The sequence below is a fragment of the Neofelis nebulosa genome, chromosome 9, assembly GCF_028018385.1.
Source record: "Neofelis nebulosa isolate mNeoNeb1 chromosome 9, mNeoNeb1.pri, whole genome shotgun sequence".
Classification (NCBI taxonomy): domain Eukaryota; kingdom Metazoa; phylum Chordata; class Mammalia; order Carnivora; family Felidae; genus Neofelis; species Neofelis nebulosa.
Genome location: NC_080790.1, coordinates 40,220,592 through 40,243,714, shown reverse-complemented (window position 1 = coordinate 40,243,714; position 23,123 = coordinate 40,220,592). Strand labels below are relative to the sequence as shown.

At 46.1% G+C, this 23,123-nt stretch overlaps 1 protein-coding gene across 8 annotated transcripts in view; it reads right to left on the bottom strand.

Annotated features, from left to right (window-relative positions):
- ST3GAL5 (ST3 beta-galactoside alpha-2,3-sialyltransferase 5) overlaps positions 1-23,110 on the bottom strand; it is a 53,152-nt gene extending 30,042 nt beyond the window's left edge. For 2 of the 8 annotated variants that reach the window (XM_058683447.1, XM_058683455.1), the window contains exon 1: positions 22,908-23,107. In XM_058683447.1, the coding sequence (XP_058539430.1) occupies positions 22,908-22,995 (88 nt within the window). In that variant the 5' untranslated portion in view covers positions 22,996-23,107. Of the gene's footprint in view, positions 1-697; positions 749-6,732; positions 6,848-22,907 lie in introns of those variants that run through there. The other 6 variants (XM_058683452.1, XM_058683453.1, XM_058683449.1 and 3 more) reach the window with 6 other exon arrangements.
- Between the last annotated feature and the right edge of the window lie 13 nt (positions 23,111-23,123).

Genomic DNA, 23,123 nt, shown 5'->3' with positions numbered 1-23,123 from the left:
GGATACCTTGGAAACACACCTCCTTTAAAACTTCTTAAATCTTCCCTTGAACTCCCACATGCACATCTTATGGCTCCAGGGTCCTGGTCTCCACCCCCAGCACAATCTCCTCTCTGAATACCACCAGATTCCACCACCAGCCTTTAACCCATGTCCTCAAGGGAGTAACCCCTAGACCCAACTCCCTGTGCAGACCTGTCACCCAAGCTCAGACTATGTGTCCAACAACCTGCCTACGGTCTTCATCTCAGACAACAGTACAGAGCAGAACCTGGCATTGCCTCTATTCTTCACATTATTTTGAAGATGCACCATCCACTCAACCACCCAAGCTGCAAACCTTCCCCTTAGGCTTCTCTCTTTCATTCCCAGCCCCGATCGATCTCCAGGGCTTCTCGATCATAATCAACAATTGTGGATAAGTTTATTTTTCATTTTGCATTCTGTGCATTACCGTTTTTTTTTTAAAAATTTTTTTTTTCAACGTTTTTTAATTTATTTTTGGGACAGAGAGACAGAGCATGAACGGGGGAGGGGCAGAGAGAGAGGGAGACACAGAATCCGAAACAGGCTCCAGGCTCCGAGCCACCAGCCCAGATGCCTGACGCGGGGCTCGAACTCACGGACCGCGAGATCGTGACCTGGCTGAAGTCGGACGCTTAACCGACTGCGCCACCCAGGCGCCCCTGTGCATTACCGTTTTAATCTCTGCAAACTTAAAGACATTTTCATGGCGGGAGGAAGGGTCCTTCCCCTAGGATGAAAAGAAATTTGAAAACCACTCAAATGAAAAATATTTTTAGGAACCCTGAAGCATCTCTTAGTGTGTTGGAGACACTATATCATAAATGAAGCACTTAAAGGCAAAAAAAAAAAAAAGTAGTAGGAACTGTAAGTTTCTAAGTTACTATATTTTGTGTGGGGGGGTCTGCTGAGTTGGGAAAAATATATATCTATGCAGAAGCAAAATGAAGAACATTGACACTCAGCAAGTCCTGGTGGTCTGAGCTCCCCCTGCCACCGTGTGGAAGCCGCATGCCTGGCTCTACCTGAGCATCAAGGGTCTTCAAAAAACTGGTGAGTGAAATCAACAGATGAATGAAGGATGACTGCAGTATTCCTAGAGCTTTTGAGGGCTCGCACTCGCCAGCATCAGCTGGAGAAGCAGAGTGTCACAAACACTGCCCCACACGAAAGCCACCCCTGCTAACCTGTGCACGTGCACACACAGACTGAACTCACTTTGGTGATCGGAACCCTCCGCTCGAGTCAATTCATTTACGTAACATGAAGACTGCTTAGTCTAGAATAATGAAACTACTACAGATATGCCCTACTTACCAAAACTGCCTATGTTGATTCCTATGTGCATGCTTTATTTGGTCTTTGGAACACTTACTACCAGGAGACATGTTATTTATACATTTTTTTCCCTTTTAATATACATTTGTCTCCTGTCTCCCCCACCAGAGTACAGACTGCAAGGAAGCAGGGGTCTTCACTTTGCTCACCACTGAATTCACAGTGCCTAGAATGGTAAGAGGCACACAATAGGCACCTAATACATACTTATTGAACAAATACTTGGTTTCTTATGAGAGTTTCAGAGGTGATGGTGGTTTCAGGCACTCGCCCAAGGACTTCTGTTGGCAGGCCACCACCAACGGATTGCCTGTCTTCTGTCCCTCCTGTTCTCCTTCCCCACCCCCTTCGTGGGCAGCTCTTCCCCTACTGCCTCCTCCTAAGTGCTAGGGTCCAGGGCTCATAAGTCTGGCCCTCTTCCCACCCAAACTGCTGGGATAAGAGCCTCCATATCATGGCTTTGCTAAGCATCTTTATGCAGAAAAGTCTTGGCTTTCAAAATTATGTATTTCTACTCACACATAAAAACATAACATATCCTTCTCAAATGTTTACATGCCTGGTGAAGAAATAATTCTTATTAAGGCCCTGATGGATAAAGGGCCAGGCCCAGATGGATAAAGGGCCAGGCCCAGGTTTTCGGTCTATTTGTAGAAATGGCACTAACATTTTCAGAATGAAAAATAAACCATTCAAGACAAGATTAGAACAGACACCACAAAGCAGGACACGAGGAACTGCCAAATTACCAATATAGACAACTACTGGTACAAGAGTGGACAGGACATTCATATTTATTGGGAGGTAAAGCCTACACACAATATCACCAAATCCTAAAAACACCCCCTTCATTGGACTGCGATGCATTTAACCTGCCAAAGGTCATACGTGGATAAGGGGCCAAGAATTCCAACCTACATCTATCCACCTCCAAGTCCATGCCCATCCACCTCCAAGTCCATGCCCTTCCACCTGGGGTGCTTTAGGAAGGGAACGTATGTGAATATGTGAAGTGTTTTTCATTTTAATAATGAAGGCATGCCAAGGCACAGACTGTTATAAACAAAAATGTGAATTTGAGGTGAGTAAGCCAACATGGCTGGAGTGCACTGCCTGGAAAGGAGAACAGGTACAGCTTAGATGTTAATATGGCAGCAGCTGAAAGAACATGCCTTTTAAGGTGGGAGGATTCTGGGAGCAGAGGACTTCACAGCTGCATGCTAGGTTGCCCACCGAGGGACAGCAAGGCAGGATACTGAGTGCTCGCTGCTGTCCAGATGAAAGGGGAGCCCGAGGCCTGCCCTGGTGAGGAGCAGGAAGAAGGGACAGGACAGAGATCTACTGAGAAATGATAAAAGGAAGGCAATCAGCCGTGATAAGTGAGCAAGCATAAAGCTGCATCCCAGTTATGGAAAGACAGGGATGGGAGTCAATTTTTGTAGTTTTTTGATGATGTGGTGAATTTGAGATGATAAACAACTAGACAAAGATGACCTGGAGACAGGTGGAAATTTGGCTGGAGGCTCAACACAACATCCACCCTGGCAGCCAGCCCTCCCCACTGGGTCCGAGACGGTTAAACCCTCAGGCATCCACAGTATGGAATAAATTAACTTCTCTCCTTTAACAAGACTGGTATAAGGTATGTACCATCCAGGGAAAGTTGAGAAAATAGTCACTTAGATCGTGTTTGGGTTTTGTGTTTGAGATGAAGGCTTCTACTTGATAAAGGAGAACAGAAGACGAGGCAGGAAGCCTGTCCTTGGGGAAAAGACAGCTTTGGGGTGCCCAGAAGAATGCACAGCACGAGCAGGGGGCGCAGCAGAGGGGCTGGGCAGGGAGGGAAGAGGCACTCTATGGGCAGAAGGAATGGAATGAGCAAAGGGCAGAGGCCTGGTTAGTTTGGGGAACAGCAAATGACTGGCATGGGGTGGGGGTGGGGTGCAGGCAGGAGTTAAGGCAATATTGTGGTCCTGTTGGACACCCAAGGGCTGGGGCCACAGATCAGCTGTGAATGCCCGCGGCCAACAGCACGCATCTGCCCCCACTCAGCAGATGTGTCCTACAGCCCCACCCAATTGATTGAGGAGGTACAAAAGACCAGCCCTCGTGCCTCCGGGAGAACGCCTGGAATCAGCTGGGACCACAGCTGTGCTCAGCTCCTTTCCCTGTCTCTCCCCCAACCCCAACCTCACCCCTTTCTCCTGGCAGCCCCCTCAATGAACCAGGGGCCCCTGAGTCCTGTTTCAGGCTCTGCTTCTATGGAACCCAACCTAAGACACGCCATGAGGTCATATGGAAGACTGCAGATGGTCATGGACAATCACAAGAAGCCCTTGAGGACTTTATTCAAGAAGCGTCATGAAACGTGGAGGAAAATCAATGGGGAAGCAGCAAGGATAGCAGGGGCAGGGGTGGAGAGCCTGAGACCAGAGGCTGGTGGGGAGCCAGCCCAGCATTCCCAGCCGCAGATCCTGGGTGCCTCAGCAAAGATGGCAGCAGCAATGGGGAGAGGAAGGGCTTCGGCTGCAGCACCGACAAGGCTTGGGATAGACCAGATGTGCTTAGCAGGCAGGAGGGAAGACAGCTCAAGTGATGGGGAGGATGGTGGAGCTCTCTGTAGAGAAAGGTCACAAGGATGGAAGCTATGGGGACACAAAGGTCAGTTTGGCCCTGCTGAGTCTCAGACGTCTGTGGGCCACCAGGCTGATATGTCTTGTTACAACTGAGAACCCAGGCTTGGGGCCCTGGAATATCAGTCAGGGGGTGCCCTTGGCTGCATGTAACAGAATCCTGGGTATCATGGCTTTTAGCCAAGTCAGGTTTCGTTCTCTCACAGAACCAGAAATCTAGGGGCAAGCAGGCCAGGCTGATGCAATGCCACACACCCACCCACCCCCCAAGCTTCTGTTCCTCCAGCATTCATACGTGGCCAACCTCCATTCCACAGTCCAGGCAGGAAGGAGAAGAGGGACGAGATGCAAAGGAAGGGGAAGCACCTATATCAGGTGAGGGAAACCTTCCCCGGAAACTAGAAACCGACACGCTTCCATTTACATCTGTTTGTCTCTCATTTATATCTCTTTGGCCAGAACGGGAAGGGCATCACGTGGCTACCCCCGGCTGCGAAGTTAGCCAGGAACTTTACAAGCTGGGCCAGAGGCTTCCCCAAACAAAATTAGGGTTCTGTCAGTAAGGAAGGAAACAGGGGATCTGTAACCATCAATAGTAGGATGTGCCACAACAGATAAGATCCGGGGACATTTCGATAAAGGTAGCAGTTAAGACTGCTCTAAAGAGATAAGATCCCGGAGGGGAAGAACACAGTGCAGAGCCTTCTTAACCTTGGTAAGCCCACCTTCAAGGGGTCAGGGAGGAAGGGAAGGAACACAGGAAATACTGCTGGAAATCACAAAAGGAAATATTGAGCAAAATCGGTGACCCTGACATGACAATTCCAAGCCTGGGTTCAAAGCACTCTGAAGTCCAATTATTTAAGAAAGCAGCCTGAGAGGTCCTGAACAAAATGCACTTTATATTGCTTTATCCTAAACAAGTAATAATGGGTGCCCACACACAAAAGGGGTGATTTCTAAACGTTCATTTCATCGATTCTGTGGGCATGCAGAGACGACATGACAGATGGAGTCTGGAATGAGTCCCCACTTTCTAGAAACCCAAGGTGGAGGGAAGTGATGACAAGACTGTATCCATAGTGGTGTGGGGAGGGCCGTGGGAGCAAGGAGGCTGTTTAGAAGCACGGCACCTGCCACTCAGCACACACACAGACAGGGTCGAGTCACAGAGCTGACTCCTGGGCTGTCTCGCCAAAGCCCAAACGTGGGCACAGGGCAAAAGCGGCAGGGCTGGGGGCCCAGGGCAGCAGCAGGGACCAGTGAAGTTCTACACTAAACTCGCTCCTACCCCCACCCCACAGGGAGAGGCAGCTGCAGGTAGGGGAACGGCGGTTTTGTCAGAAAAGCTCAAGAGTACTCTAGTCCAGGGCCTTATCTATGGCTTCCAGAGCGCTGCGTGACATGTTACTTTTCTCCTACTGATTCCAGAAGTCAACCTGTCCTCCTGTCCACCCAGGCAGACAATCTACGTAATTCCAAACCAGTTTTAGCTGTGGAACTTTCTGTTTGTATGAAAGCTCACTTGGAATCCTAAGACATGGGGTGCATGGGTGGCACAGTCGGTTAAGCATCTGTCTCTTGGTCTTGGCTCAGGTCATGAGCTCATGGTTACTGAGTTCAAGCCCCACATCAGGCTCTGTGCTGATGTCCCAGAGCTTACTTGGGATTCTGTCTCTCCCTCTCTCTGCCCGCCCCCTCCCGCCCCACTTGTTGAGTGTTCTCTCTCTCTCTCTCTCTCTTTCTCTCTCTCTCTCACACACTCACACACACACACACACACACACACACACACACACACACACACACTAAATAAACTTAAAAAAAAAAAGTATCCTAAGACACAACACAGATAAGAGGCATGCAACTGATCTTTTGCGGGGTTTCTTCAGCTCAGCACTACTGACATTTGGGGCTGGGTGATTCTTTGTTGTGCGAGGCTGTCTTGTGTAGGATGTGTAGCAGCGTCCCTGGCCTCTGCTCCCCAGATGCCACTAGCATCTCTGGTCCTGCTCATCTCTCCCAGCTGTGACAATCAAAACTGTCTCCAGACATTGCCAAATGTCCCCTGGGGGGCAAAACTCTATCCATTGGGATAAAATCACTGTCTGTATGAACATTCCAACACTGCCATATTCCTAAAGCATTGAGGGTAACTAAACTCACCGCAAAAACGGAAAACCAAAGACTGTGGACTAAAAGTCGAAGATACTTGAGTTTCAGGATCTAATATTTTTAATATTTGGTTCGCATTGCATGGTCTCAAGAAACTGGATTCATCAAGATAAGTGATCGTGTTCTCACCTGTGCAATGTGGAAGCCAACAGACAGGCACAGGCCTGCATTCACGCAGCAGCCAGGGCAGAGCACCAGCCTGCAGGGTATGCGAGTTCCAGGTGTACATGGGGATGGAAGGGCCACACTCATTCCTGGATCCATACGATCAAAGCAAAGCACCTTTATCCCATTCCACTCCCTCCACCCAAGGGGGAAAACTCCCTCTACACCGTCCTGCCCTGTTTCTACTGGGTAGGTAGTCTCTTACTTGTCTTTTAGGAATGTGAAATTTCACCCACGATATCAAGACCACAAAGGAAGTGCTGGAAGAGCTCTGGTGCTGAGACCACACCCAATCATCTCCTGTCTTCTACGATTCATTCAACTGAAATGACCAGTGCCTTCCACCAGGTGAGGATATGGAAAGATGGTTATCTGTGAACCAGGAAAGGGCTCTCACCAGACACAGGATCTGTCAGTGTTTTGATCTTGGATTTCCAGCCTCCAGAACTGTTAGTAATGAACATCTATTGTGTAAGTAAATAAGAAGAAGAAGAAATAAATAATCAATGCCTCCACCACTGTCTTGGCCAATGGTTCTCCAACCCGAGCATGCACAAGAACCACTGGAAAAGGCTGTAAAGTATGGAGATTCCCAGACCTCATCTCCAGAATTTCCCACCTGCTAGGAACAGGCAAGGACACCAAATGTGCATTTTAAGCAAGTTCCCCTGAGTTATGTGGGTGTGGTACTTTGAGAAACTCTGCTCTCTGGTAAGCTGTAATTAACAACAGATTTCAGCCTAAAGATTTTCAGGTCCTCCTACAAACCGTGCAGTTACGAGGACCTGTCTACTGAAATGAAAAATAAAAGTGTTGCTCCATGAATGCATCCGCACTCTACTAGTTTTGCCCACCAACCAAAATGCAAGCACTTCAGGGGTGCCTGGGTGGCTCAGTTAAGCATCCGACTTCGGCTCAGGTCATGATCTCGCAGTCTGTGAGTTTGAGCCCTGCATCGGGCTCTGTGATGACAGCTCAGAGCCTGGAGCCTGTTTCAGATTCTGTGTCTCCCTCTCTCTGACCCTCCCCCGTTCATGCTCTCTGTCTCAAAAATAAACGTTAAAAAAAAAATTTTTTTTAAATGCAAGCACAATGATTCCGAGGTGTGCTTTTTAATCTGCTAATCAACCAGCATTCCTCTAAGGCTGAGAATACACCATTACTTTCACTTAGTTGCTGGCTTTTTACATGTTTAAAGGTGCTAAGGCAATTAATTGAGTCCTTGGAATACATAAACATTCTCCAAAACTCGAACATGCCCAGAAACTACACATGGTGTTTCTCCAAGATTTTACTAACATGACAAAGATGTCAAGAGAGCAGCACCTCTTGCAGGGTCAAATCCAGAACCTTCTTCCCCTCCCTACCTCTCTCTTATACTCCCCTCCCTCCTCACTCCCCTTCAGCCTAGAGGTCTCTTGTTTCCACCCCCACCCCACCTCAGGGTCTTCATTTGTCTCTGCCAGGCCTCCAGATGGCTCTCTCCCTCACCATCTTTATTCTGTTCTTTATTCAAAAGTCACCTTCCTTGTAAAAGAGCATCCCTACCCCTAAGCCCTGTTATTCACCCCTGCTTTACTTTACAGTACTCTTTAGGACTCAGACATATTTGCCTGTTGTCTGCTCTCCTCACTAAAACATAAGCTTCCTAGAAAAGAGGTTCTGGTAATTGTGTTCTCTGCTATAACCTCAGAACCTAAAACAGTGCCTAGCATGTAAGAAGTACTTAACTACTTGCTGAAGGAATGAACCAACAAATGAATGAACGCACTCATCAGAGGCCCGTACCCAGATTCCTGCAGAATAGCTAACCCAGAGTTAGCATGGTCCTAACGTGCAGACGTGAGGACCAGATCCTTCCCTGTGTCCAGATGTCACAACTACTGGGCATTTGTGAACTGTCCAGAGCATGCCTACATCATGGAGAACAGGGATGGGATTTTTCAAATGAGAATCAGTGTGTGTGTGTGTGTGTGTGTGTGTGTGCGCATGCGCACGTGCGGGCGCACGTGCAGGGCCCTGGGGAAAGGCAACAAACAAAGTCAAATGATTGCCCCCCCCCCCCACCACCACCATGGGAAATAGAAGAGAAGCTGGTTCTGTTTTGTTTTGTTTTGTTTTGTTTCTTAAGAGGAAAAGAGATAAAACAGTCTCACTGTTTGGCTGTTTGATAATGGCCAAGTCATTCTTTAGGATGTTTGCTAAGATGTAAAAAGCAGGATTGGATGAGAACATTTCCACTGCCTCTTCTTCCACTAAAATTTATGAGTCTCACCTACTTTTCAAAGTAAGAACAGGAAACATAAATCTTAACTGATTCAATGGACACTCATACATTATGGCCATTTAGGAGAGAGAAATAGGAAGCTGGAATAAGTGGAGGGAGATGAGTTTAAAAAAATTAAAGTGGGGGGCGCCTGGGTGGCTCAGTCGGTTAAGCGTCCGACTTCGGCTCAGGTCATGATCTCACGGTCTGTGAGTTCGAGCCCCGCGTCAGGCTCTGTGCCGACAGCTCAGAGCCTGGAGCCTGTTTCAGATTCTGTGTCTCCCTCTCTCTCTCTGCCCCTCCCCTGTTCACGCTCTGTCTCTCTCTGTCTCGAAAATAAATAAACGTTAAAAAAAAAAATTGAAAAAAAATAAAAAAATTAAAGGGGAAATAGAGGAGTGGGGGACACAGAGTGGAGAAAATGGAGTGGAGGCTGAGGGTTAGGAAATTCTGTGAAAGGAGAGCTGGAAGGGAAAGAAAGACAGGAAGGAGGTATAGAGGCTTCACTGTTCTTATCATATTCTGTTCCCTACGGCTGAACAGTTTCAGAGGAACTCCTCTCTGCAAATTCTGATAAGCAGATCCACCCACACACCCACCTCAGGCCCTAGCGTAGAGCTCCCCTTCTGAATCCAAGAACAGCCCCTGTCACCCCACCCCACAGGAGAGGCTCCAGCCAAAACACAGAACGTTGTCCTAAACTGTATGAAATGCAGTGGGGGCTGGACAAGACTCCACCCCTGCTTATGCAGAACGCAAAAGACTCAGGATTTCTGCCAAAACATACAATCTGAGGTTCCATCAAGCAGGAGGGCGGACCATCTTTAACTGACTGATGCCAAAGCTTTAAGCAAAGCATACCCTCTGTGGGCCCTGTGCCTTACTTATTGGCAAGCGCTCAACCAAAGCATCTTGGTGAAGTGCACTGATCTCATGCGTCAACACTCTCAACTGTGTTTAAATATATTTCCAAAGTTACATTCTGCCTGGGAAGCCTCTGTTACAGGACAGTGGTAGGTCTAGTCTAAACCAGGTAAATGTGTGGATCAGAGCTGGCTGACCAGGCTACCTGAAGACAGCCAGCAGGAGTCAAGTCTCTGGAAAGGGAGCAGCGCACAGCGGAAGAAAGAAACCTTCCTGTCAGGTGAAGCTGCACTTTTGGTGATCTTGCACCGTCTTCTGCTGACGCCCGGGGGAACAGAGCCAATGCTGAAGAGAGCTCAGTATTGTGGGTAATGACTTCATTAATGGCCACGGAAAGGGGAGACCCTGAAAAGCCCCATGTGGCTTCTGATGCTAGACTGGCCACAGCACCATGACCTGCAGACTTCCGAGTTTTTAAACTCTATTAACTCTATTTTTTGACATAATCCCAAACTTACAGAAGGATTGCATGAACAGTACAAAAAAAAATCCTGGATACCTTTCACCCAGACTCCCCAACTGGCAACATTCTACCACATTTGCTCTGTCTTGCTCCATAATACAATATAATATGCATATTACTTTTTTACCCGTTTGAAAGTAGTTGAAAACATGATGATATTCCCCCCATAAATATTTTAACATTTTAGTATTTCCTAAAGATAAAGATATTCCCTTACACAACCACAACATAATGATAAAAATCAAGCAGCTTTTGTTGTTTCAATACCATCTAATCTAAAGAACTTATACGAATTTCTCTAGTAGTTCCAATAATGGCCCTAGAGCAAAAAGGAGCACATGTGGCATTCAGCTGTCATATCTTTTCAACCTCCTTCAAGCTGAAACAGTTCCTTTATCTTTAATGACCTTGGCACTTTTTGACGAGCACAGGCCAGTTATTTTATAGAATGTCCCTCATTTGGGGTTTGTCAATTTCTTCATGATTATATTCAAGTTATACATTTTTGGCAGAAACATCACAGACTGATGCTGTGTTCTTCTCGATGCATTTTGTCAGGAGCCACACGATGCTGACTGTCCCACTCCTGGTGATGTTCAATTTGATCAACTGGTTAAAGTAGCGTGAGGCAGGTTTCCCTGCTGTCAAGTTACTATTTTTCCTTTGTAATTAATAAGTAACTTGATGGAAGATACTTAGGCACTAAATAAATACCCTGTTCTCATTAAATACTTATTTCAGCAGCCACTGGTGGATTCTTGCCGGAATAAGAATGAAATCCTGTATGAGGACAAACAAGGTCAAACTTCAGGGGAAAAAATAGGGCTGGTTGAAGCAGTAAGTCATGAGCAAGAATTAGCATGTGAGACTTAATTCAAATAACACTGGGTTACATTCACTCTGAGCAATCAAGGGGGAAAAACACCTCTATATTTACCTTTTTTTTAAATGTTTATTTTTGAGAGAGAGAAAGAGACAGAGAGTTAGTAGGGGAGGGGCAGAGAAAGAGGGAGACACAGAATCCGAAGCAGGCTCCAGGCTCTCAGCTGTCAGCACAGAGCCCGATGTGGGGCTCGAACTCACAAACTGTGAGATCAGGACCTGAGCCAAAGTGGGATGCTTAACCGACTGAGTCTCCCAGACGTCCCTAGATTTACTTTTGAGAGTATATGTGAGTATCCATGTGCATGCTAGTTCCTCTCATGGTGAGCATGCCTGCTAGAAACTCATCCCTTCAATTCGAAGGTGTCCAGTGCCAGCAAAAAGAGACACCCACGTCCAGAGAGCTGACAGCCAGAGTCATCCTCACACCTGAGGCCCGATTCTCCAGCAGCAATGCTGAGGTCCTCAGCTCCACGATTCCTGGTCTTGGTGAGGCATGTTGTTACATTTAAAAACAAAAACCCCAACTCACTACTGCCTTAGATGAGGTGGTCAGCTTTAAGAACTCTGGCTTGGCTTATTCAAAAAGTATTTTTTACAAGTCTATTATCAAAAAGTTAGAAACTTCAGAAATTATACAAGAGTGGAAAGAACATTTTGAAATCACATACTGCTCGTCATACTACGACCCGGTAATAGCCACTGTTAACATTCTGGTCTACAATTCCATCAGTCTTTACTCTTTGTATATGTATATTTTATCAGGATTGGGATCAAAGAGTCTATACCAGGCTTCTTCAAGCTGGGTTTGGCTAGAGAATTGAGCCCAAAAGGATCTGAATACCTATTTTCCCAATTCTCCCAAGGATGGTCTATAACTAGAATCATTCCGGAAGCATGGGAGAGAAATTTAGTCATAACTTACAATGGTTGCCCTAGAGTAGCAGGGCTTAATTCTCTTGTAAACCCCCAGTTGCAGAGGGCTGATCCATATTGTTGTATAATTTGCTTTGTTCCCCCTAACAATCCTTTAAATAAACATTTTTTTCTTCCAAATTTTCATTTAAGTTCTAGTTAGTTAGCATATAGTGTAATATTGGTTTCAGTAGAATTTAGTGACCATAACTTACATATAACACCCAATGCTCATCATAATAAGTGCCCTCCTTAACACCCATCACCCATTCAGCCCATCCCCCACCCACCTCCCTCCATCAACCCTCAGTTTGTTCTTTATCGTTAAGAGTTTCTTATAGTTTGCTTCCCTCTCTTTTTCTGCCCCCCTTCCCAAATGTTTGTTGGTTTTGTTTCCTAAACTCCACATATGAATGAAATCATATGGTACTTGTCTTTCTCTGGCTGACTTATTTTGCTTAGCATAATACACTCTAGCTCCATCCACGTCGCTGCAAATGGCAAGGTTTCATTGTTTCTGACGGCTGAGTAATATTCCATTGTATATAGATACCACATCTTCTTTATGCATTCATAGTTGATGGATATTTGGGCTCTTTCCATAGTTTGGCTATTGTTGATAATGCTGCTATAAACATCAAAGGAAACAATCAACAAAATTAAAAGGCAGCCTATGGAATGGGAGAAGATATTTGCAAATGACATATCTGATAAAGGGTTAGTATCTAAAATCTACAAAGAACTTATCAAACTCAACACCCAAAAAATAAATAATCCAGTGAAGAAATGGGAGGAAGACATGAATAGACATTTTTAAAAGGAAGACATCCAGATGGCTAACAGACACATGAAAAGATGCTCAACATCACTCATCATCATGGAAATACAAATCAAAAAAACCATGATGGGGGCACCTGGGTGGCTCAGTCAGTTAAGCGTCCGACTTTGGCTCAGGTCCTGATCTCATGGTTTGTGAGTTTGAGCCCCACATTGGGCTCTGTGCTGACAGCTCGGAGCCTGGAGCCTGCTTCGGATTCTGTGTTCCCCACCCCACCTCTGCCCCTCCCCTGTTCATGCTCTGTCTCTCTCTGTCTCAAAAATAAATAAACATTTAAAAAAAATTTTTGGGGGGCGCCTGGGTGGCTCAGTCGGTAAAGCAGCCGACTTCGGCTCAGGTCATGATCTCGCGGTCCCTGAGTTCGAGCCCCGCGTCGGGCTCTGTGCTGACAGCTCAGAGCCTGGAGCCTGTTTCAGATGCTGTGTCTCCCTCTCTCTGACCCTCCCCCGTTCATGCTCTGTCTCTCTCTGTCTCAAAAATAAATAAACGTTAAAAAAAAAATTAAAAAAAAATTTTTTTTGTAATAAAAAAATAATAAAAAAAAAGCAAAACCATGATGAGATACCATCTCACACCTGTCAGAATGGTTAACATTAACAACTCAGGGAACAACAGAAGTTGGCAAGGATGCACAGAAAGGGACTCTCCTGCACTGTTGGTGGGAATGCAAACTGGTGCAGCCACTCTGGAAAACAGTACGGAGATTCCTCAAAATGTTAAAAATAGAACAACCCTGCGACCCAGCAACTGCACTACTAGGTCTTTATCCAAAGGACACACAAATACAGATTCAAAGGGGTACATGCACCCTGATGTTTACAGCAGCACTATCAACAACAACCAAACTAAGGAAAGAGCCTAAATAAACATTTAATAAGCACTTTCCATATACCAGGCGCTGGGAATATAAAGATAAAAAGACACAGCCCCGTTCTTCTTTAAATGAATAATCCAGCCAGGGAAGGCCAAAATACCTTCATACCCAAAATACCAAATAACGCCACGGTAGAGGGGAAGCAATACACCTGGAGCACCCCGAGCAAGGAACCGTCATCTCCGTCACAGGACATCAGGGAGGCTTCCCTGAGGAGATAATGTGTAAATGAGTCCCTAAAGGATGGGCAAGACTTCAGAGACAGAAGACAGGAACAGGCATCCAGATAGAAGAAATACCATGTGAAAATACCCACAGAGGCATGCTCTGGCCCGATCACAGGGGACCTGGCGAGAGCGGCAGATGTGCCTAAGACAGAACCACAACCTCCACACTGGCCTCAAAGGAGGGGGTGCCAGGCAGCCCTACTTGGCTCTGGAGCAGGCTGGCCAGCTCACGATGGGAAGTGGGCTGAAGGCAGCTAAGGAGAGGTCACGGAGGTCACTGCAACCGAGCCAGAGCAGACCCCGTGAGGAGGGGGACGATCAAGAGACGTGAAGAAAGATGCCACACGGAATGTGGTGACTGAGCTGGCAGGGGCTGTTATTCTAGCACCCTGCCAGCTGAGGTCTGGCCTGCATAACAAATCCAGGCCAGTAATAGGAAGGAAAAAGAGCACGCAAGAGGGCTCTACGCAGTGCCACCACTCCACCATTCTCTGAGGGGACTTAATGGCAGAGGTGGGGGTACCCCTCAGAGAAGGAGACCAGAGGGAATAAGACAGACACTGGAATAAATGGGGGGAAATTGCTTAGAGAACTGCCCCTCCTCTTTGGGTCCGGCTAAGCTCTAAGAAAACACCTTACATAAGAGCTCTCCAGTGGGGGGCCCCTGTGATTGCAAATTAGATGTGCAGAATATGTAAAGGAGAACAAGTCAGTGGCAATCCCATGAATACTACAAATAGCGCAAAATCCAGAAGGTACCTTTAAAAAATTTTTTTAATTTTTATTTATTTTTAAGAGAGAGAGACAGAGCACGAGCAGGGGATGGGCAGAGAGAGAGGGAAACATAGAATCTGAAGCAGGCTCCAGGCTCTGAGCTGTCAGCACAGAGCTCATAGAAGGTACCTTTTTAATGGAAGATTTCCCTCTTGATCTAAAGGATATAAGTAGTAGGGATGAAGAAATAATATTTAACAGAACGGGAAAGTCAGTAGAAATAACAGTTAACAAAATCAACCCTGGGACCCAATGTAAATAGGCGCCAACATGAGGACCTTCCCTCAAGCCCTAGTGTAATGGGAAACGTAGGGGATGAGACGATGTGAAAGTGTGTGTGCAAATTCTGAAATTACCAAGATCCCACCCCCAAAAAGAAAGGGTTGGGATATGGGTTCCTAAGTCTTGAAATTATGAAGTGACATCATCAAACAAGACCTCAGCAATATTTCTCAGGGAGCAGCTGTCCAGGTGGATAGGGAAACAGAGGTCAAGGATTTGCTAGGTAGTTTATGTCATAATCCAGTATTCAGTAAGACACGTCGTCCTAGAAGCAGCAAACTAGTCACATAAAACTCAAATCAGAAAGTGACCCCAGGGGCGCCTGTGTGACTCAGTAGGTTAAGCATCTGATGCTTGGTTTCAGCTCAGGTCATGATCTCACAGTTCATAAAATCAAGCCCGGCTTCAGGGCTGTCAGTGCAGAGCCTGCTTGGGATTCTCTTTCTCCCTCTCTCTCTGGCCCTCCCTCACGAGCATGCAAGTTCTCTCTCTGTTTTTTTCTCCCCCTCTCAAAATAAATAAATAAACATATGAAAGAAAAGAAAAGAAAAGAAAAGCCTAAAATGGCCCTAGAAAAGGAACTGGAGGGACCACAATTGGGACCTGAAGTTTGACAGGCCCTGGCTGTTTTGAGACTGAAGGAGTGGGAACAGTCTTAGAGAAGAAAAAAGGAAAGTTTTGTTTGGGGCACTTTAAGCTCAGAGAAAGTTACATATGTTTGAACTCTTAAAACCAACAACAGGTATTTAGGTCTATAAGAGGCATGGCTAAAACACAGAATTTCCTTTTATAACCCAATCACATATCCCTTTTCCTCTTTGCTCCAAATATTTGGGAAATCATTATTTGGGCAAGCCCCAAAGAAGCATGCTGCCAATCATATAAGCAGTGTTTTTGTTTTTTTTTAATGTTTATTCATTTTTTTGAGAGAGGGAGAGAGACAGGGCATGAATGGGGAAGAGGCAGAGAGATAGGGAGACACAGAATCCAAAGCAGGCTCCAGGCTCCAAGCTGTCAGCACAGCGCCCGACGTGGGGCTCAAACCATGAGATCATGACCTGAGCCGAAGCTGGATACTTAACTGACTGAGCCACCCAGGCAATCCTCATATAAGCAGGTTTTTAGGTTTTTTTTAATGTTTTATTTATTTTTTAGAGAGAGAAAGCATGAGCGGGGGAGGAGCAGAAAGAGAAGGGGACAGAGGATCCTAAGCAGGCTCCGTGCTGACAGCAGCAGCAGGCCGATATGGGGCTCGAACTCACATTTGATCATGTGAGATCATGACTTGAGCCAAAGTCAGAGGCTCAACCGACTGAGCCACCAGGCGCCCCTCATATAAGCAGTTTTAATCAAGCATGGAGTACGCGCCTGGGGCTACAGCAATGGCCAGACGGACACGGTCTCTTTTTCTAAAGGCTCTCATGATCTTATTTTAAAAATGAGACAAGTAGATCTATCACAAATATAATTATTTTCATAGTATTTCTTTTAAATTTATTCTACATTGGACATGAGGGCTGTGTTACAAGATGTTTTAGATTTGAAAGTGTGCGTGTGTGTGTGTGTGTGTGTGTGTGTGTGTCTGGGAAGGGGTTAGGAAAGGTCCTCCCAGGAAGGAATGAGTAGAACTCGGTGGGCAGGCAGGTGTCACCTGAGCAGCAACAGCAGGCACGGAAGGGAAAATTTCGCATGGAGTGCCTGAAGGTCCAGCCCAGGAGGGAATAAGGTACCAAAAGAAGCTAGAGAAAAGAAGCAGACCATGCCATGGCCTGCTGGAAATGGGAAATTTTTTATCCTGAGATAAAAGGAGCAACTGGGTGGGAAGCTAATTGGAACTGGATTTTGGAGAGACCTCTCTTGAGCCACACTGGAGATGGGGAAGTCCTCTTGTGCCCTGAGACCAGTTAGGAGCCTGCTGTGGAGACCCAGGGGAGTGACAATGGCCTGCAGGGGAACACGCCAACCTGGACAGGGAACACGGCCATCTCAGCCACCTCGGATGACCTTTCCAAGAATTTCCACAGGAGTTGTTCTCAAGCATGCGGCAGGAATACACTATGTGCTGCAAAGGGAGGGATGCATTTGCCTCCTTGCCACCTCCAGGTCAGACTGCCTGAGTCAGAATGTCCCCTAGACACTTTCCCCAGACTCTGTCCCCTACACTTTATTAGTTTCTTAACCCCTCTGAGCCTCAACATCCTCATTTGTAAAATGGGGACAATAACAATACCAAACTCACATGGCTTTTGTGAAAATTAAATGAGCTGTACATATAATGACATATACATAAAAAAATGACTATATATATATATATATATGCATGCTATACTGACTCACTTTATTGTCACCTGCTCTAGACTAGACTAGACTAGAGCAGGTGACAATAAAGTGAGTCAGTATAGCATTTATCTTTTCTTCTGACCTATCTATGTGTTGTAGCATGTGGGTTTGTTAGGAGGGGAGTGGGTTTACCAAGCTTTTCACAAAAAGCCCACTCCTCCCTTGGCAGCCACTGAACACTGCCAGATTCCTACGATCCTAGATTTCCTTGGCGGAAAACTGAACCCCACCACCACAGTTAGCCCTGACTGTCCCCTTTATCAAGACAAATCAGCTCAATGTTTAAAACAGGCTAAGATCCAGAGCTGTGCTGTCCAGTACAGTTGCCACTAGCCACATGTGGCTGTTAAGTACTTCAAATGTGGCCAAACCAAATTGAGATGTGCTCTATATAAGATACACACCAGGCTTTAAAGACCGAGTATGAACACAAAAATTTAAATTGCTCATTAACAATTTTTAGATTAATTTCAGAATATACTGGACATACTGGGTTAACTAAAATATATTATTAAAATTAATTTCACCTTTTTTTTAAAGTTTCCTTCCTTCTAATTTGTTGGATTCATTTTAATTGCTATGTTCCTAATGTCTTAATTTAGCTAATTAAATCATTAATTTTTGCTATTTTTCTTGTTAATATGAGCAATTAAGACTGTACCTAATAGTTAAAGTGTATAAGTCATCCTACAACTTTTGACATATATGTTTATTATTATCACTTATCTCTCAAGCCTAAATATTTTTAAATTCAAATTTTCACTTTTTTTCCAAAATAGCATTTAAAACTGATATAATTTAGTTGCACTGTGGCCAGAGAACTTGTTCTGTATGATACTGGTTATTTTAAACATGTTAGAACTTATTTCATGACCAGGTGTATACTCAATTTTTGTAAAAGTACAATCTTCATTTGTGGGACCATGTTTTCTATATAAACAGTTGGATCAAGCTTATTGTTTGCTGGAATAACCCTTTAGTGGTTTTCAGTCAGCTTGTTCTATCAGTTACTGAAAGATGTATGCTAAAATCTCTCTCACTTTGGTGGCAGATTTGTCAACTTTTTTTTTTTATTCTTCTGTCACTTTTTACTTTACATTGTTTGAAGCTGTGTTATTAGGTGCATAACCGTTTTAGAAGTTCTTATATTCCTCAGAAATTGCAACTTCGATACAACTGTTTCTTTTCAACTTTTTAAATGTAGCTACTAGAAAATTTTAAATTATGTGTGGCTTGAGTTACAGTTCCACTGGACTAGAGAAAGGATAAGCAAGAAGCCTACACCAACCACCAAGTCCTGGAAAACTAAGGACTTGACTGCAGAAAATAACAAGCGAAGGGAGGAGAGTATTGGGAGCCCTGTTAAAGGACCATACGCTCTTCCTCTCTTGCCACTAGAGTCTAAATAGGAAATGAGACCAAGATGTTTGTCAGAAGCAGAAAGGAGGTGAAGAACAAGATAGAAGAGGATAAAAAAGCAGAAGCTGAGGGGCGCCTGGGTGGCTCAGTCAGTTTAATGTCCAACTCTTAATTTCTTCAGCTCAGGTCATGATCTCACGATTCGTGAGACTGAGCCCTGAGGCAGGCCCTGTGTTGCCACGATGAATGGAGCCTGCTTGGGACTCTCTGCCCCTCCCCAGCTCATGCTCTCTTTCTCACTCTCAAAAACAAACAAATAAATACATATAAAAAAAAAAAAGGCAGAAGCTGAGAAAAGCTCTCAGGCCAGGGAAGAAGGAACTCTATACATATCATAGAACAACAACTTCTGTGAACTCAATATATTTAAGCCTTTAATCATGAAAATGACACTTGGTATTAAAAATAGCCTTAATGTCCAAAAGATAGAACCACTATTCCATTAAAGCAGACCTTTTTTATTTATTTTTATCAATTTTCCCTCTTTGAATTAATCAAATCATACCATATGATACTTAACTATTATGATTTTAGATACTTAACTTAATCCTGGATGTTTTTTCCATGCCAGAGGAAGAGAACAAAAATATCTTGTACGGCCTTAGAGGACTAACCTAGACTTGTGCTTTTCCTCAATGACATGAGAGAATTCTTAACAGAAATGCAGAAGCACAGAGAAGGTAGATCAGAGAAGTAGAAACAAGTATAGAAAGTACCAGGCACCTGGGTGGCTCAGTCAGTTAAGCATATGACCTCAGCTCAGGTCATGATCTCACGGTTGGTGGGTTCAAGCCCCGTGTCTGGCTCTGTGCTGACAGCTCAGAGCCTGAAGCTGGCTTCAGATTCTGTCTCCCTCTCTCTCTGCCCCTCCCATGCTCACTCTCTTTCTCTCTCTCTCTCAAAAACAAATGAACATTAAAAAAAAAAAGGAGCTAAAAAAATATAGAAAGTATAATGTTTAGAAAGCAAAAGGGAGGATGGGGCGCCTGGGTGGTGCAGTTGGTTAAGCGTCCGACTTCAGCCAGGTCCCGATCTCGCGGTCCGTGGGTTTGAGCCCCGCGTCAGGCTCTGGGCTGATGGCTCGGAGCCTGGAGCCTGTTTCCGATTCTGTGTCTCCCTCTCTCTCTGCCCCTCCCCCATTCATGCTCTGTCTCTCTCTCTGTCCCAAAAATAAATAAAAAACGTTGAAAAAAAAAATTTAAAAAAAAAATTAAAAAAATTAAAAAAAAAAAATAAAAATAAAAATAAAAATAAAAGAAAGCAAAAGGGAGGAGAGGTTCCCAGAAGTGCTTGCAGGGAACTAGGAGCTGAGATAAGTTAAAGCAGTTTGGCCAGAGAAACTCTTCCCTGACAACAGAACTCTTGGGTTGCCCACAGCTCGGCCTGTGCTGCTGCGTGACTTGGGAGACCGGGGCATGGAGCTGACTGCACTTGCCAAGAGAATATGGGGCATGGGGCACAGCCAGATAGAAACTGATCATGACTCCTGGTAAGACTCCTGCCTGTCTCCTTGGTGAAAACTTGGTGTTGCCCTCATCAGCTAGTAGTAAGGAGGTACTATTATAAAACTAATACTACACTAATAAAAATTAACTACTAATTACCATATAATAACCATATGATGACCACAATAATAACAACGTAGTTATTAAAAAATTGGAATAACATGGCTTTGCCTGCAGCTCCCAAAGCTGAGTATACACATGCCCATTACCCAGCAATCACACACCTACCATACCACCATCAGAAATGCATACGTACGTATACCAAAGATGGGTACGAGCACAGTCACAGCAACATTATGTGCAATAGCCAAATGCTGGAAACTGCCCAAATGTCCATCAACAGTGCACAAATATGTGATATATTAATCACCCAAAGGCCAAATCAGCACTGAGAGGAAGCACACTACAGCAAGAGGCAGCGTCACGAGTGAATCTCAGAAACCTAACTCATTAGGAAAGATGTCGGATACTGCAGGATCCATTTATACACGCATGGAACTGTCAGGTGTGGTGGGTTGCCCCCAGGGAGGTAGGGACTGGAAGGGAGCACATGGGGAGCTCCTGCTTCTTGATCTGAGTGCGTGGGTGTGTTCAGTTTGGAAAACTTGTGAACAGTACACTTACAGCGTGTCTACTTTTCTAGTATATGTGCTATACGTTAAAAAGAAAGAAGGAAAGAAAAAGCTGTCCAGGTAAGACAAGTCTGGAAGTGTCTTTGTACCCTCTAACCTCATTGTTCCCCCACTCCCTTACACTTCTTCCTTGCTCCCCCTCTGCAGGTGTGCTTAAGCTGGTTCTCTCTCCCTGAGGAGCCCCACACGTCTCGCTATCCACTATCCATATTTACGGCTTCTTCCCACACCAGGCTGGTGATTTGCAACCCCTCCCCATTTTGGATGCCTTTGCTAATTTAGGCCTTTCACACTGATTCAGCCCTTGCTTCCCCTTTCTCTGCAGTTAGGAAGTTTGTACCATCACTGTATATCTTCCCAGCTGTTTTATTTCTGCCAAGGCTGCCCAGCTAGACTTAAAATCATGGAGCATGCCCTCTGGGAATGATCTCAACCCTCCACAGGCAGTTCAGATTAATTTGTTCCTCATGAACTAGAAGGGTGTGGAAGGTGAGTTTTAATCCTCCCAGGAACTCCTGGCTCCCAGACATGCCCCTTCGGCCCCCAGCACCTGGATGGACTCCCACAGAGAGCTCTAAACCTTTTTTATTATAGTCTGTTCACCTCCCAAGAGCCAACTTGCTAGATAAACTCCCCTCACTGCTGCCAAACAGCATGGGACTAACTTGGCCATCTGGGCCAAAATTATAAACATTTTCAAAATAGGTAACCATAAAATGACTTTTTAGAATATACGCCTGTTGGCTCTCTCACACTTCCATTAACTCCCTCATACCTTCCCATCTCACTCATTTCTTTTCTGGCTTAGAGGAAGAAATGGCTACTAATCACAAATAAGGTCCATTTCATCTTACAGAAACAGCAGCACTCACATAATGGACAGACATGGAACAAGAACCATGACATCTTGGTTATAGTGCTCTGGCAGTTCACAGCACTCTCTCCTGTCTAAGCATGTGTTGGAATTTACGTGATCCTGGCTCTAAGACTAGAAATGTAAGACATTCTTCTAAACTGTCCAGCTTTCCGGATTACACAAGTGAAACCACAACCCATCATGTTTTTGAGTCTGTGCCCCTTCACTCAACAGACATGAATTCCTCTTCCTCACAGTTTCAGGACACGCATCCCTCTGTGGAAGAGGATTAGCAGTTATAAAACAAGAGGAGACTGAGGCTAAACACCAGAGGGCAGGAGATGAGTCTTCTTCCTCTTCGTAACCCCAGTACTGAGCTGGGTGCTTGGCACCACAAGCAGGCAAGTCAAGGATGAGAAACGCAGCACATAAAACTATTTTCTCTTTTAAAAGAGCGATCCATAATTAAGCAAAGGCCACCTACACGAATTAAGACATGAGAACATAAAATTCATCTTTCAAGTCAGCTGATTTGTAGGACCCCTTTAACGGGTAAACACATTATTCGGTCGGAACCACTGAACCAGAGGCCTGAAAGGGACCACAGCCATCAGCAGCAGCTCAAGCCTCCCAGTAGCGACCAGGAAACAGAGCCCCACAAGGGGATATGTATTGGCCAAGGTCACCCAGCTGGTGTGGGGTGGGGACAAGACCCCGCCTCTCCCTATTAGCCCGGCACCTCTGAGAGATGCTCTCCAAAATCCTTGAGTTATTTACACACTAAAGGCGTATAATGAATGCATGCCTATGTCAAGTCACTGCTTACAATTCAGAGGAAAGCAAACGGTCACCAAAACGTGTCTTTCGTAGGGCTGGCTGCAGAGGGGGGCAAGGAAGGTCACTGGCGAATTTCTACGTACAGACGCCACACATCCCGCCTTATGGAAGGATGCAAAGGGCAGTTTTGGGAGCTGCTAGTTACACTGCAGAGGGTCCCCCAATCCCGTCCCAGGGAAATGAGTTAACTCGGCTCTGCTGGCTCGGAAGCTTCCAGCAATGAATTAAACCCCGAGCCGCTGCGGAACACCGGGGGAGAAAGGGCCACTGCGGCTGGACTCGACAACCTGGCGGTTCACCCCTGAGCCTCCACACTTGCGTGGGCCGCGGCGCCCCCTGCCCCGTCGACGCGGCCCGGAGCCACGACTCCCAGCCCGCGCCCCCGCGAGGCGCGTCCAGGGGCGCCGTGCCCTGGGAGCCGCCCGCGGGGCCGGGGAGGAGCCGCCAAACCCCAGCCAGGCAGGGTTAGGGACTGATGGCCACCGCCGCCCCCAGCCCGCGGGCCCCGCTACGCCGAGAAGGGGGCTGCGCCACTTACCTCGGCCGGCAGGTGCCGCCGCCGCCGCCGCCTCCGTTCGCAGCTGCAGGGGACGCCGCTCCGCGCCGCCGGCCGCCTTCGTCCGCATGCTAGGGAGGGGGCTCCGGCCGGCCTCCAGTCCAGGGCCCCGCGCCCCCGCCCGCCCCCGGCGCAGCGCTCGCGCCCATTCAGCACCAGACTGTCCGCTCCCCCGCGCGGATGCGGAGGAGGGACGCG